At 38.5% G+C, this 13825-nt stretch overlaps 1 protein-coding gene across 2 annotated transcripts in view; it reads left to right on the top strand.

The window, feature by feature from the left end:
- KU80 (Ku80 family protein) overlaps positions 1-12884 on the top strand; it is a 196680-nt gene extending 183796 nt beyond the window's left edge. For both annotated transcript variants that reach the window (XM_089416526.1, XM_089416525.1), the window contains 4 exons: positions 11228-11389; positions 11477-11803; positions 12311-12441; positions 12587-12884. In XM_089416526.1, the coding sequence (XP_089272652.1) occupies positions 11228-11389; positions 11477-11803; positions 12311-12441; positions 12587-12713 (747 nt within the window). In that variant the 3' untranslated portion in view covers positions 12714-12884. The remainder of the gene's footprint in view (positions 1-11227; positions 11390-11476; positions 11804-12310; positions 12442-12586) is intronic.
- Positions 12885-13825: the final 941 nt, after the last annotated feature.

Genomic DNA, 13825 nt, shown 5'->3' with positions numbered 1-13825 from the left:
TGGGATACTGAAATCAGGTTCATACCCAATCTTGGCACATGCAATGCATCTGTAGTGCCGGTGCTTGTTTCTGACTCCATTTGAAAATCTATGGTACCTCTCCCTACTGGAGTACATTTTGTTTTGTTTCCCATAGTAATCTGGAAGTCCATCTACTCCTCCTTGTAGCTAGAGAAATATTCTCTAACCCTTGTCATGTGAGTTGATGCCCCACTGTCTATATACTAGACACCTTGTGAAGTTGATCCTGATAAGCAAGCAAATTCGTCCTCCAATCTGGAAGACAAATTTGAAGTCTCTTGAATGTTACTTCTGTCCATGGCTACGCTGAAGAATTTATAGTGTGCTATTCCTCTTTTCCACCTTGACACTGGCTCTACTCTAGCGAACCGCTGCAAAAACCCTCTGCGTGCAGCTAGAGATATGCTCAACAAGAAAATCTGAGTTTCTTCCTCTACCTCTGGAATCACTTGCTTTGGAAGGATCGAATTTTTCTGCCCTTGTCAGAAAAATCGATCTTCCTCAAGCAATTCGGCCTCCTAGCAAAAACACTGTGCTGCCCCTTGAGAATTTCGGCTTGCTGCCCACATTGAGCAGCGAAATTTCTTCTTTTCACTTTTGAGCTCTCTGGCTGAGCAATTGTGCTCTGATACAATGTGAAATTTTTTTCTATTACAGCTACTGGAAATTATTCTTCTAACTGAAAATTTAATTATGCAATTTATTTGGTACGACAAACAACGAATAAAATCACAACTGCAATTTTCACCATAAAAATATTGCGGAAAATAAAATACTAGAAATTGAGAAATTCTAGCACACATACAAGAATTTTGACATAGTTATTTTTGGATAATTGTCCCTGGAAAAACCCAATGCGGGAAACCGGTGCAGTAGATGAGGGTTTTATTAGTATTCTTCAACAATATATCTGAGTACAATTATTGTGAGGCCCAAATGGCGATCTAATATGAGGAAAACACTGACAAAGTTTAGTGAGGAATTTTCTCTCACCCCACAACTATTTTCTGCCTCCGAAATTACCTCCCTAGCCTCTGCGCTGAGCTTCATGCATCACCCTCGATGCAGAGCTTACGCTGGCCCTTGAGAATTTCGGCTTTCCTTCCTTTGCCTCTTCCAGAGACTGGAAACCTTCCTCTCGAAATACTGCTACCCTCCTCTTCCACCTGCTACTCACCCTCTGGCTCTATCTTCTCTGCTGAGCTATTGCTACTGAGAAAATCGAACTGCTTGGGCAACTGAGTATTTGCAATGGTATATTCTCCATCACCACATCGATCTCCTCTTATAATCCACTGTTGGAGCACCAACGACCAAGATTAAAACTTAATCAATGGCTAGGGTCATCTCTGGATCGATCTGTGTGAGTTTCTAGATGATTCTCACCTTATCTCAATTAACACTGATTAATTAACCATATTCTGTAGACTTAGGAAATATTTAAAAATCAGTTAATAATCTAATTGAGACACTTCTAGATAGAGTTTCCAGAAACAATTTCTAGGATTTGGAGATCTCATGTATTTTATCCTTTCCACTAAATTTCGTGGCTAGAACACATCCGATGCTACAAAAACTAACATAGAGGGCTTTTTAGAGGAGGCCTAATGCAAGATTTGAAGGGTTGTTTGTACAGAAAACAAGTCGTCTTGTAGCTGCCACAAGGTGCGCTAACTAGAGCCTAAGCTTTAGAGATAAAGTGAGTACAGGGATGAGTTTTATGAATAGAAGTTGAAATCCTCAAAGTTGTGTTATTATATTCTTGAATTGATGATTTGCATGTTAGTTTAGGACCAAAATGGACAGGTCTGTAACAAGTTGTGTTTAGTGGTGTTGGGCTATTAAAGAGAGCCCTAGTTTAGCCGATAAATAGGCAAAGATGTCATTGTGTATGGGATGTCTTGTGGTTGACCTTTGAAGGAGCTAAAGGGCAGCCAAGAAGGCTAGTTTTCAAGCCCTTATTCAATGAGTTGTAGAGATTTTATCTTCAGTGATACTTGTGCTTATGACAAAGATGGATGAAAACATCCTTATGATAGAGATGTATGACAACATCCTTATGATAGAGATGTATGATAACGTCCTTATGACAATGATACATGTACTTATGATGGTGATGTGTGGCAGTGCTATTTGACGGTTATATGATACACTGACATGTGCTCCTATGGCAATAACTTGTATGATACTTGAGACAAAGATATATGGTACTTACAATGATATGGAGGCAACCCTATCAGAGTTCTTGTGATTGCCGCCTTGATAAGTCAGCTGCCATCTTATGAGGATCCTGTATGATCTAGGGATTGGCCTAACAAGCCTACTGTGTTTGATGTTGAAAGACTTTTGTCTCTTTATTATTGTACTTTGTATCTCAGTTGAACATTTGATGAATACATAAGAATAAGAATTGATTCTAGGTTTCCCCCCTTGTGGAGTTTTGCCCTGGTCTCTGGCCAAAGATCGTTGTGTCTCTATTGTGTATGCTTTTTTTCTAATGTTCCTTATTGTTCCACCACATTGTTATTGTTAATGTTCTCTCTACATAATCGCTAATGATGATATGGGGTGAATGTAATGTGAAAATTGTTGAAACAATTTAAAATTACAATTATCTACAACAAAGAACTATTTAGCCCAAAAATTAACAATATTGCTTTTGGTTGGAGCAAAATGGAACGTTCTTCATCAGGTTTTGGTAGGTTGGTCTACACTTTGCAATTTGATCCCATAACCTTCTTCAAACAAGACATGAAAAACTAGATTATAATTGGTGTGGCATGGGAGAGCTAGCTTGTGGGTGGTCTCACCAATGCATTTTGTGATTTGATAGGGACCATAGAACTTAAAAGCTAGGTTCTTGGGGACTTTATCTTTGGGTGATCTTTGTTTATAAAGTTGTAGGCAAAGAAACACTTGATCCCCTTAAGCAAAATAACATTAAGATATATGCTATTTACCTTCTTTCATTTGATTTTGTGCTAGAACGAAGTCATCCTTGAATATACGGATAATGGCTTAATTGGTGTGAAGTATTCTATCTAGTGCATGAACCTTGGATCTACCTGGTACGCAGGATGCTACTAACAAGGGTTTTTGTCCATAAATAACTTTATATGGTCTCATTTTAGTAGCTTTTGTGAAAATTCCTTGAACTGCAACTACTGGAATTTATTTTCCTAACTAATTATTAGTTTGTTAATTTTCTAATTAATACCAAAGAAATCTTACTGCAATGCTTCACAAAAAGTAAATACGCCGCAGAAAAGTTACATTGGTGCTGAGAAATTCATGCACATAATTAACACAATTATTTTGGGTTAATGTTCTCAGAAAAACCCCAAGGGTAAACCGGTGCAACAGATGAGCATTTATTTTATTATGCAACAAATTTGAGAATAACAACTTCTGGCCTCCCTAGCTCAGCTCCAAAAGGTTGCCTCAGTAGGGAAAATTATTTTTCACTCTCTCCAACTCAATCTGGCCCTCACTGAGCAACTCGCACTCCCTGGCAAATTCACTCAGCGGGTCTGGAAGTACGCATTGTTGCCTCTTGAGAAATTGATATGCCCTAAATCCCTCTCCAGATGAGTTTTCCTGCCTTTATTTGTCTCTGGAACAATTCGCTAGGTCTCCTGGTGACAAATCTGGGGTCTATCAGCTGAATCAAAACTCTTTAAGTAATTCGTTCTAGCAATTGGGCAACTCGTACTGCAGAATTTAGTCTCTCTGCCCGGAAATTCACCCTTCCTTGTTGCTGGAAACTAGAAAACCAATTGAGAATTCTTCTGGAAATTCTCTTTGCTGCTCCCTCAATCACTGATGCTCCTCCAATAGCTCAAATTCCTCCCTCACTGAATCACTGCGCATTGGGAAATTCACATTTCCTGGATAATTTCTCCCTCACTTGTGCCTCTCCTCTTCCCATCAATCTGCTCTTATAATGTCTCGTTGGAGCTTCAATGAGCATGATCCAATGTTGCACGAAGCGGGAGCGAAGCAGAAGCGTTTTTTGGAAGCGGGGACGCCGAAGCGTCATTTTCCAAAAATTTAGGAAGCGAAGCGTCCGCGGAAGCGTCTGCTATATATATATATTTTTTATATTTTTTTGCATTTATACTCAAAACAAACATCCCAAATACCAAATTAATTGTAGAAGACACGAAAACATGCATATTTTTGCATAAATCAAGATAGATATAACATCCATTGTACATTAATGATCTAGAATCTAGATTCTTCTCCTCTTGTCTAGCCTTTGCCTCTACCTCGATTGTCTAGGGATATTAGTCAACATTGCCCAATTTTGATCAAACTACCTAATTCAAGACTTAAAATATGGTAGAAAAAGCTTAACATGTTTGATCGATGATTTTGACTTGATTGAAAGGTAATTTTTTGCTAAGGGCGTGCCGCGTGACAAAGGAGTTCAACAATTAACACCACCAACACCAGGGTACATATAGGGCTTGGTGCTCTTGATTAAATGCTAATCGCATACCTTCATACTTGATATAATCTAATGAAATGCCACAATCCCATTGATCTTGAATACCTGAAAACTGTTAAGTCTGCTGAATTTTGAATAGGATATGAAATTTTATTTTCTCCATATGAAGTCCAATGAGGCTGGAACCACTCTCAAACATTCTGAGTCATTTCATGGTAATGTTAAAAATTTAAGTAAAAGGATGAAAATGAAAAATAAAGGAGAATGTCACTTTTACTTTAAGAATTTAACATTACCATGAGGGAGCATGTGCTATATTTATATTTTTTTTTGCTTTCATTTGTCACCTTAACCCAAGGTGGACCCACCCCCAACAAGCAAACTCACCTAAAATTTAAAAAAAAATTGAAAAAAAAACGATTTTCTAAATGCTTTTCCGGAAGCTTTTCTGGAAGCGTACGGAAGCGTCTGGGAAGCGCCTGGGGAGCGTCTGGGAAGCGCCGTACGAAGCGCGCTTCGGCGCTTCGGAAGCGCCAGCGCTTCCAAATTTCCAGGAAGCATCTAAAAAAGCTGGAAGTGCGCTTCCGGCCAAGCTTCCTAGGCGCTTCCGTATGGGACGCGCTTCGGGGCCTGGAACCGGGGGGGGGGGGGGGGGGGGGGGGGGCGCTTCGTGCAACACTGGCATGATCAAATCCTCATCAATGACTAAGATAATCTTAGACTTGATCCATGTGAGTCTCTAGAGAATTCTCGATCATACTCAATTAATTCCCTTTAATTAATCGATTTCCCTAAGTTAGACTTAGGCATTTATTAATTATCGATCAATTAATTTAATTGAGTGGTCTCTAGGCATTTTCTCTCGAAATCTTTTCTGGGTTTTGGATATCTCATGTTCCTTAATCTCTTAGACATAAATCGAGACTAGAACACCCGTCCGATGCTACAAAAACTAACACTCCCTCTTAGCGAGGAAGGTGTTCTCTCCTACAAGACTACTCTCCTGCACTTGGACATGTTGAAGAAAGTGTAACTAGGTCCAGTCTTCATAATAACATGATCTTTGTAAATGATGAAATAAAAGAAATGCAATTATTTTTGTATGCCTTGCTAGATGGGTTTCATGAGCAAGAGGTTTATTTGTTAGTGGCTCCAATTGAGAGCCTTGGGATTTATTAGCGAGTCGAAGAGTCAATGTCATGTATGAAGAAGCTCTTCTTGAGCCTATGTTTAAATGTATACAAGTCTATAGAAATGTCTAGAAGCCCTCCAAAGACAAGCACAATCCCTCTTGAAGAAGTCTGCCTCCAGAATAGCAGAAGAAAGTCTAGTCGGCTCACATATGGAGACACATGTTCAGTCTGACAAGTCGGATTTTTTATGATGGGAAACCACTATATATATGCAGCTAGGGTCACCACAGAAAGACAAATTTCGGACAAGCATCTCTGTGGTTTTCGGATGGGTACAGAGATGAAGTCTCGACCTCCTTGTAGTCTTGAAGATCTCTGTCTCGACATACTAAACACAGTCACAGTGTCGGTTTATGTGTGATGTGGAGGATCTAGGTGATCTCACAGTGATACCCTCTCGACATACACTCTAAACACAGTCACAGTCTTGGTATAGTTGTGATGAGGAGGATCTCGGTGTGGCATACATCCTAGACACAATCATGACCTCAGCATAGTTGTAGTCATGATCTTGATGAAGACGTAAATTACAAGGTCAAGATCATGATGAAGACCTCGGTACAACTCTCATATATATATATAGATATATCTCTGTATGGAGATCTCATTGTTGTGATGAAGATCTCGATGAAGGTGCGGCAATGGTGAGGCAATGATGAAGATCTCTGTGAAGGTGCAACAATAATAAATATCTCGGTGGTGTAGTAGTGAAGGCCTCAGTGATACAACAATGATGACTTCAGTAGTAGTGATGATGATCTCAACAATGATGAAGAAGAGGATTGGTGTCTTGGTCTTGGAGTGGCTAAATAGGTCAAGGGTCATGGTCTTGGTATTCGTCAATTGGAATCTCTATAAGAAGAATTTGTGCGGGTTTTCCTCTCAAAGAGTGAGAGGTTTTAGCCTTGGCAGAGAGCCAACATCTTATGTTCTTGTCTCTTTTGTTTTGATTACTATTTGATGAAGTAACTAAACACACTCTAATAATAACAAAAGAAGATTGTGCTAATAAGAAAAAGTAAACAGTACCGCACAAGTAGTTATCATCTTGAGAAGAATCTTATTAACATAATTGCCCTAGATTCTTCAATAGGATAGTCTTGTGCTGTTGATGTCTGACCTTCTTCACTTCTCCAAGCTGACCACTCTCCTTGTCACTTGAAATCACTGTAAAGATAATACTATCCATCATGCTACTGCGCAAACTCTGATCTACTCATACTGCTGTTGGTACTGCTCTGCTGCTATAACTACTGAAATAATGAGTTTGATGTCCCTAGATCCTAAAGTACTACTTTCCATAGGGTTGCTCTCTCTGAAGCTAGACTCCCTTTGAGTCTTGATCTCCCCACGGGAAATATATTTGCTCCCTCCTGGCAACTCGCATTGTCCTCTTGCACTGGAAATAGGATTGCGTAGCTCTGTGCTGCGAATCTTCGGGTTGGAGCTGCACCTGCATACCGCAACTAGGCAATTCGCACTGCCTGTGTAACTGCAACTAGTTTTGGAACTATCACTCGATCATCTGACTGAAATGAGCTCTGATACTATTTATCTGACTTCTATCTACTGACACTGTGTTGATGCAACTAGCGCTGCACCTGTCCATTGAGCATCTGACTGCAACTAGTTCTACTAACATTGAATCCTGCTACTGCGAAACTGTGGGCCCCTGTAGCAAAGGTGAAGGTCCTGCTGCAACAACTGGAACTGATCTCATTGATCTCCTTGTTGCACCTGCACTAGACCCTACCCATTTTGATATGCATAGGTATCAAGCTTCTCCTCCTCTTGGAGGTACTGTTGCTATGAACGCAAAGGAGGAGGAGGAGGAGGAGGAGGAGGAGGAGGAGACACCACCTACCATGGTCACCAGTAGAGGACGTGGTCTACCTCCTATGGCTCCTAGATCTTCAGCTTCTAGAGGACATCAAATTCCAATGCCAACCTCAAGGCCTTCTTCATCTAGAGGGAAAGATGTTACATTTTCTCGCAAGAGGGGCAGAGGAAATCATAAGTTAGTTGGTTCATTTCATTGTATATGACAGTTGACTCATGATATGAGATACATTATTATATTTTTTGTTGATTTTTGAGGCTGAGTCAGGACTCAGGATTCAAGACACGATTCACTGTAATGTGTGATGTAGCACTAGACATATTATGATATTACACATCTTATATACAAGTTATCTTTTCATATTTATGTGTCAATGCTTTTATTTTATATTGAGGATGCTTTAGATACTAAACAAATTGAAAAATAATGTTTATTTTTGTATTTTTTTTAATTTTGCTGTTTGTTTGCTGATTTTGACCGATTTATCCTGTGATTTATTAGATTTTTTTTCTGATTTCGGAGCCTCACCGATTTAATCCTGATTTCGATTATTGCAACATTGTTGTAAAGACCGGATTTGCTACCTGTTACCTCACTTTTTGTCACCTTTTGAAGGTCAAGGAGTCATTGGCTAATATGGTCTAAAGTGATCCACGGGAAGGCTTAAAATACATGGTTGCATCTGCATTTGATAGACATGAATTTTAGGAGATGGAAGACATAGTGCTTTATGGTGAATTCTGGCAATTGGTTAGTTATTTTTAGCAGTTCATCGAGCCCATTTGTAGTATGATTTGGTTTGCATGTACATGTTAATCTGTGACTTGGGAGGTGACACCATGCTAGGTGAAATCATAGACATTCTTGACGCAAGAGATGTGATCTTGTATGATCGTATCCATAAACATGTGATCAAAAGGTGGGATAATCTAAACGTTCCACCGCATTCCCTAACATATGTTCTTACACCCAAATGTTATTCTCCATCTTGGTTGGCCCAATTAGCACCTAGGAGTGGGGTAAGGATAAAACATCATAGAGATCTAGAAGTACAAAATGGGTGTATACTTACATTAGACAAATTGATCCTTGATGCAAAGGAGTGTGCTCGAGTATGAAGCCTATCGAGCAAGTACATCAATGAACATAGAGTCGCTGCTAACCTGCATGTAACTAAAGGTCGAGAATGATAATAATATTTGGCTATTCTACCACATCTACATAAATTGGCGGTGAAAGAAGTTGTTGACACTTATTTTGTAGAAAGATTGTGGAGCACCTACAACTTCCTCCAAAACATGAGGAAAAGCAATCTAAATGTAGATTGGTCATAAAGCTTGGCTTATATGCATTCCAAACTAAGGTTGCTGTTTCATTATTGTGAAGTAACGAAGAATGATGGAACATATGTGACTTGGGACAAAAAAGAAGAGGAGTCTAATTTGGAGGATGGATTCGTAGTCTTAGAGCACTTGGAAGCTGAATTCTGGGGTAATTACGATGGTGATCATATTTATGGAGCAAACATGCCATCCCTCTCCACTAGGAGGTTTCTAGATACAGGAGCTTTGCCTTTAGCTTTACAATGTTTAATGTTGTGTGGGGCCCATGTATCTGCTTGTTGTTTTCCAGGAACAGTTCCATCTACTCTTGCTCCTCTTCTTCATAGATCACAGGAAAATAAACTATAGGTTTCTTATGGCAAGAGGAAATCTTAGTAGATACTATATCTCTTTTTCTTTTTCCTGTTTAGTAGTATATATAACTTACTACTTTGTCTTTATTATGGCCTATTTTATAAACATTATATGACAGTTTAAGTTTGAATTTTGAACTTCAAACCTACCTTTGAACTGTTGAGTGCATCCCACAACTCTTTGGTAATGAATATGATGCTTTGTTTCATTTTGTGGTTGCTGTTGTGTGTTACAATTTGTCGAGGACAAATTTTATGTGTTGAAACTTGAAGGTTGATGGTTGATCATTTGATGACAATGTTGTAAGTTAGAATTACTAGATGATTGACATTATATGTGTCCTAAATTGTTGGAACTTTAATGATAAGCATCAACCCAACAGTTAAAATCTATGTTTTATGTTTTCTGCAGCTGATTCAGCATTCTTCATGTTTTTTTCAATATATATGCGTCAAAGTATATTAAAATACGTATTGTATAAAAACTCTACTAAATGTTTCACTCCTAGAAGCTTTTTGAAAATTGTGCTTCCCACTACCTGCTCCCAACACCCTTCCATGCTCATTCTCAAAGTGGGTTCAAACTATCAATAGATAGTCAAATCAGTATGAACATGTGTGCACCAAGGGTAGTGCTCCTCCTTGAGTACGGTATAGATGGGTCTAATGGTTGATAATATGTGTTTCATCCTAAGAGGTCACAGGTTCAAATACAAGAGGGATAGGGTATGTACACCTCCATAATCTTTAATAGTCAAATAGCTGCACAGGGGAGTCCCTTGTCCCACAGACAAGGAGGTCTCATACACCAATTTGGTGTCTGGCTCAACTATGACCTTAAAATTAGATGATTGTGATTATTATTATTATTATTATGACATGCAATAATCCATCAACACGCTACCATGAGCTAGGGCACTTCCAATATAAGGGAGCAACGATACAAACTTCTATCAAATACATGCATAGCCACTAGTAGAACAACATAAGGAGTGTCAATATACACTATTATCAACGATACGAGGTGTGATCTGCATGAAGAATAATCATGAAGTCCTATAGAGGTCTAATCACTTGGGTAAAATGTACCACCAACCATATCTAATGATATGCAATCAAAGAAATAATTATGCGAAGTGCGCTTTAACCATAGCCATGCTGGATATCAAATATGTCATCATATCACTGAAACACGTGAAAGTACTACTGGTGCTCCGTAATTACTGCATCACTACTCAATCTTGACGCTTCTGCCAGGTTCTGGGTCAGATACAAATAACTCTGGATAGTCTTCTCTAGACATCACACACGTAACCATTGAGGCAGTCAGTCCGAACATGTTAATGCTAAGGAAAGTATATGCATCCATTAAATAGCCCCTGTATCTGTACAATGATCAACCAGTACTGTAAAAAAGTGTCTGTCCTGTACAACTGGATCGTGATGAAAATCACAGTGTGACCTCATGCAATATAAATTGGTGGATTGCTATCGGCTTCATCTGTGTTGGCTTTTGATATATCTTTTATCTCATTTGCATTGTTTCTAGTGCTTTTGCTTGTAACTTCTTTTCTTTTGATATATTCTTTCCCCTTAATTCAGGTATGGCTATCTTTGTAGTAAACTGGGTTGGGTAATTAATATTTAGAAGATAAATCTGTTATGTCAATTTAAAATTTTTGCAATTCACTCACATCTACTAATGAAGAATACAAATTTTTCCCTTGGCTTATTTATTTTTCTATATTTTGCTTCCTGTTTAAGCTTGCTTCGAAATATATCTTATATCCGAGTGTGAGATCTTTTTGAGGGTTTATAATGGGATATTTAAAATTTTTGATCTGATCATTATAATCGTAATCTGCATTTTATCTTGTGATTACTGTGAATGACGAGTGTTAAACGGAGAACTACAAAAAGGAAGCACTTGTGTTTGTATTCTTGCATCTGCATATGTATTCATACTTAAGCTATAATCTCACATCCAATAGTCATATTCTGTGGTCACTTGTTTCTTAATTTTGCAGCGGTTCTACAGTTTTCTTGATACAAAATCAAGAAGATCTGATGCTGATGTGCCTCCGGTTGATGATGCTGTCAAGAGCATAATTGAGCCTGACCCACAGCTGATTGTTGAAAATGAACTTGATAGGTTTTGTAGCCAGTTCCAACTGAAAATAAATCCAAAGGTAAAGTTTGTTTTATCCCAGTTTGCAGTCATTCACTTGGTTGGAAGAAACACAATGCAAGTAACTTTTTGGTTTTCTCTCCAACAGAAAGATAAGGCTTCCAAGAAATTTTGGAGGGACAAACCATCATTGTCTCAAGAAGCAGCCGGGAATGAAGCAGGAGATGATGTGAAGAATGGTATCTCCTTTGACAGTCTTGTAGCCAGGAAAACAGAACAAATTGGAAGCTTGACACCAGTTCAAGATTTTGAAGCTATGCTGGCTCGCCGGGATACTGATGAATGGGTTCCTAAGGCTATTAGAGAAATGAAAAAGCTTATCACTGATTTATTGGATTCCGCTTACAAAGGAAACACGTACCATAAAGCAATGGATTGTTTAGTTGCACTGCGAAATGGCTGTGTACAACAAGAGGTGGGTGTGTTAGTAATGTCTGTCCTGTCCTGCTGTTTTTCCACGCACTTGATTGTTCTATAAAGATAGGGAGGTATGCATTTTCAACTTCTGATGATTCGCTCATTACAAGTGGTTAGTAACTTGTCTCCACCTTCCATGAATTATAATCTTGGGAAACTGCATATGTTTTGTGCATTTATGATACAAATGATTTGTCTTTGTGCATACCACATGTTTTCCAAAAAATTTTTGCATTTCAGGGCAGTCTGACCTAAGAATAAGAAATTACTGAGTAAAGAACGAAGAGAAGCTGTATCTAAATTGTGTCTTCATAGTGATGGGCTTTTTTGTATGCACTCAAAGAGCTTCCTGCAATTTTTTATAGTCTTGTATATCGCTGTAAAACACCCTGATACATTTGTGGATTTTAGCTATGGACTACATATGTTCTTGTCACTGGAGTGAGGGATGCACAGATGTGTGTAATGGTTGAAGTTATTTTTTCCTAACTTGATTTTTGTCCAGGAGCCAATGGAATTCAACAATTTCATGCGTGAGTTAAGAAGTAACTGCCAAGGTAAAAGACTGAACGATTTTTGGGAGTTAATTGTCTCGAAGAATGTCGGTTTGATAAACAAGAATGAAACTGCTGACAGGTATGCGAAAGTGTGATTTATTATCTAGTGTAATAAAATATATATACATGCTCTAATTGATTGTGTAATCAAAGAGGTATCCATGTTTTCGTTTTTAAACTGAGGAATATCCCTTAAGAACGTTTTACCTTGTTTAAATGTACAGTGATGTGACTGAAGAAGAAGCAAAAGGATTTCTAGCCAAAGCCGATGGTGGCAGAAACGAAGCAAGTGAGAAACCACCGGAAGTGGATGTAGATGAGATGGAACAACTTCTTGGAGAAGTCATGTGAGCAGATCAGAGGACGACTACTGTGAATATCAATGTTGTATGTTGTGAAAATGTTAGGTAGGAAATTGAATTCTAACACATCATTCACGTGTTATTCACAACTTTACTCTTTGCAACAATTTCTGTAACTTCATATTTTTCCGTCCTTATACAAGGGATTCATTATATGTCACTCTTTTCTCCATGTGACTTGAATCTAGAGAAGTCCAAGATAAGTTATCTAGATTAAATCATGAAGTAACTTTTGCTAGAGATAAAATGTGAGGTTCATTTGTAGCTAACTGGTCATTTGGGAGCCTGCCATAAATATTATTCGTTTATGATATCCGTTTATATATGCATCACATCTTGTTACGAACATTAATGCTGATCCTCAGGAGTTTGAATGTTTAATGGACAGTAAACTGTAAATGGGTTTAAATGCATTTATGAAGATAAATGATGTCTGCATAGTGCACAAAGTTCAAACATGTCTATTAGAAAGTTTCCGTGCAAGTCCTTCGGTCAAGCATGCTATAATAATGGCTTGAATCTTATGATTTTGATGTCAACTTATTGCAAATAAACAAACAGGAATCTAGCAAGGCAAAATGGCAGATAAAATGTTATAAATATGTTGCCACCTTGTCACCCACCTTACCATCCACCTTACCACCAAGACGTTATTTCCCTCTCACTACTAAGGATGGATTACCATAAGTTATTGTCATCTTACCACCAAGAATGGATTACTACCATGTAGAATGTGCATCATAATTTAGAAATGATGAGTAGATGCTAATGGACAAATCACAGTTTATTACAATTGATAGGGAGTTCCAGAGGTATGGTTCTTTTACTGTGGTGAATCGGTAACTCGTTGGAGTAATATGGATGAGGCCTAAGATCAAACCTAGCGGTTGCCGCTATAACAGCAGGAGTATATGCAGTAGCCCGTAAGTCAGATATTCCAGGAATTTATGACTTAGCAAGAGCTGACACTCCACGAGAGTAGGAATCCTACTCCTTGAGCCTTATCACAACGGGTCAAAGATGTCCCCCTGTGCGATTTGAAACCGAGGGGAGGGGATGTTATTGCATTGTGCCAACTACTCGGTCATCCCACGAGGACAC

Source organism: Pinus tabuliformis, chromosome 3_2, assembly GCF_031772625.1.
Source record: "Pinus tabuliformis cultivar Carrire ecotype Pingquan chromosome 3_2, CPIR1, whole genome shotgun sequence".
Classification (NCBI taxonomy): Eukaryota; Viridiplantae; Streptophyta; class Pinopsida; order Pinales; family Pinaceae; genus Pinus; species Pinus tabuliformis.
This window is presented reverse-complemented; position numbering and strand designations above follow the sequence as displayed.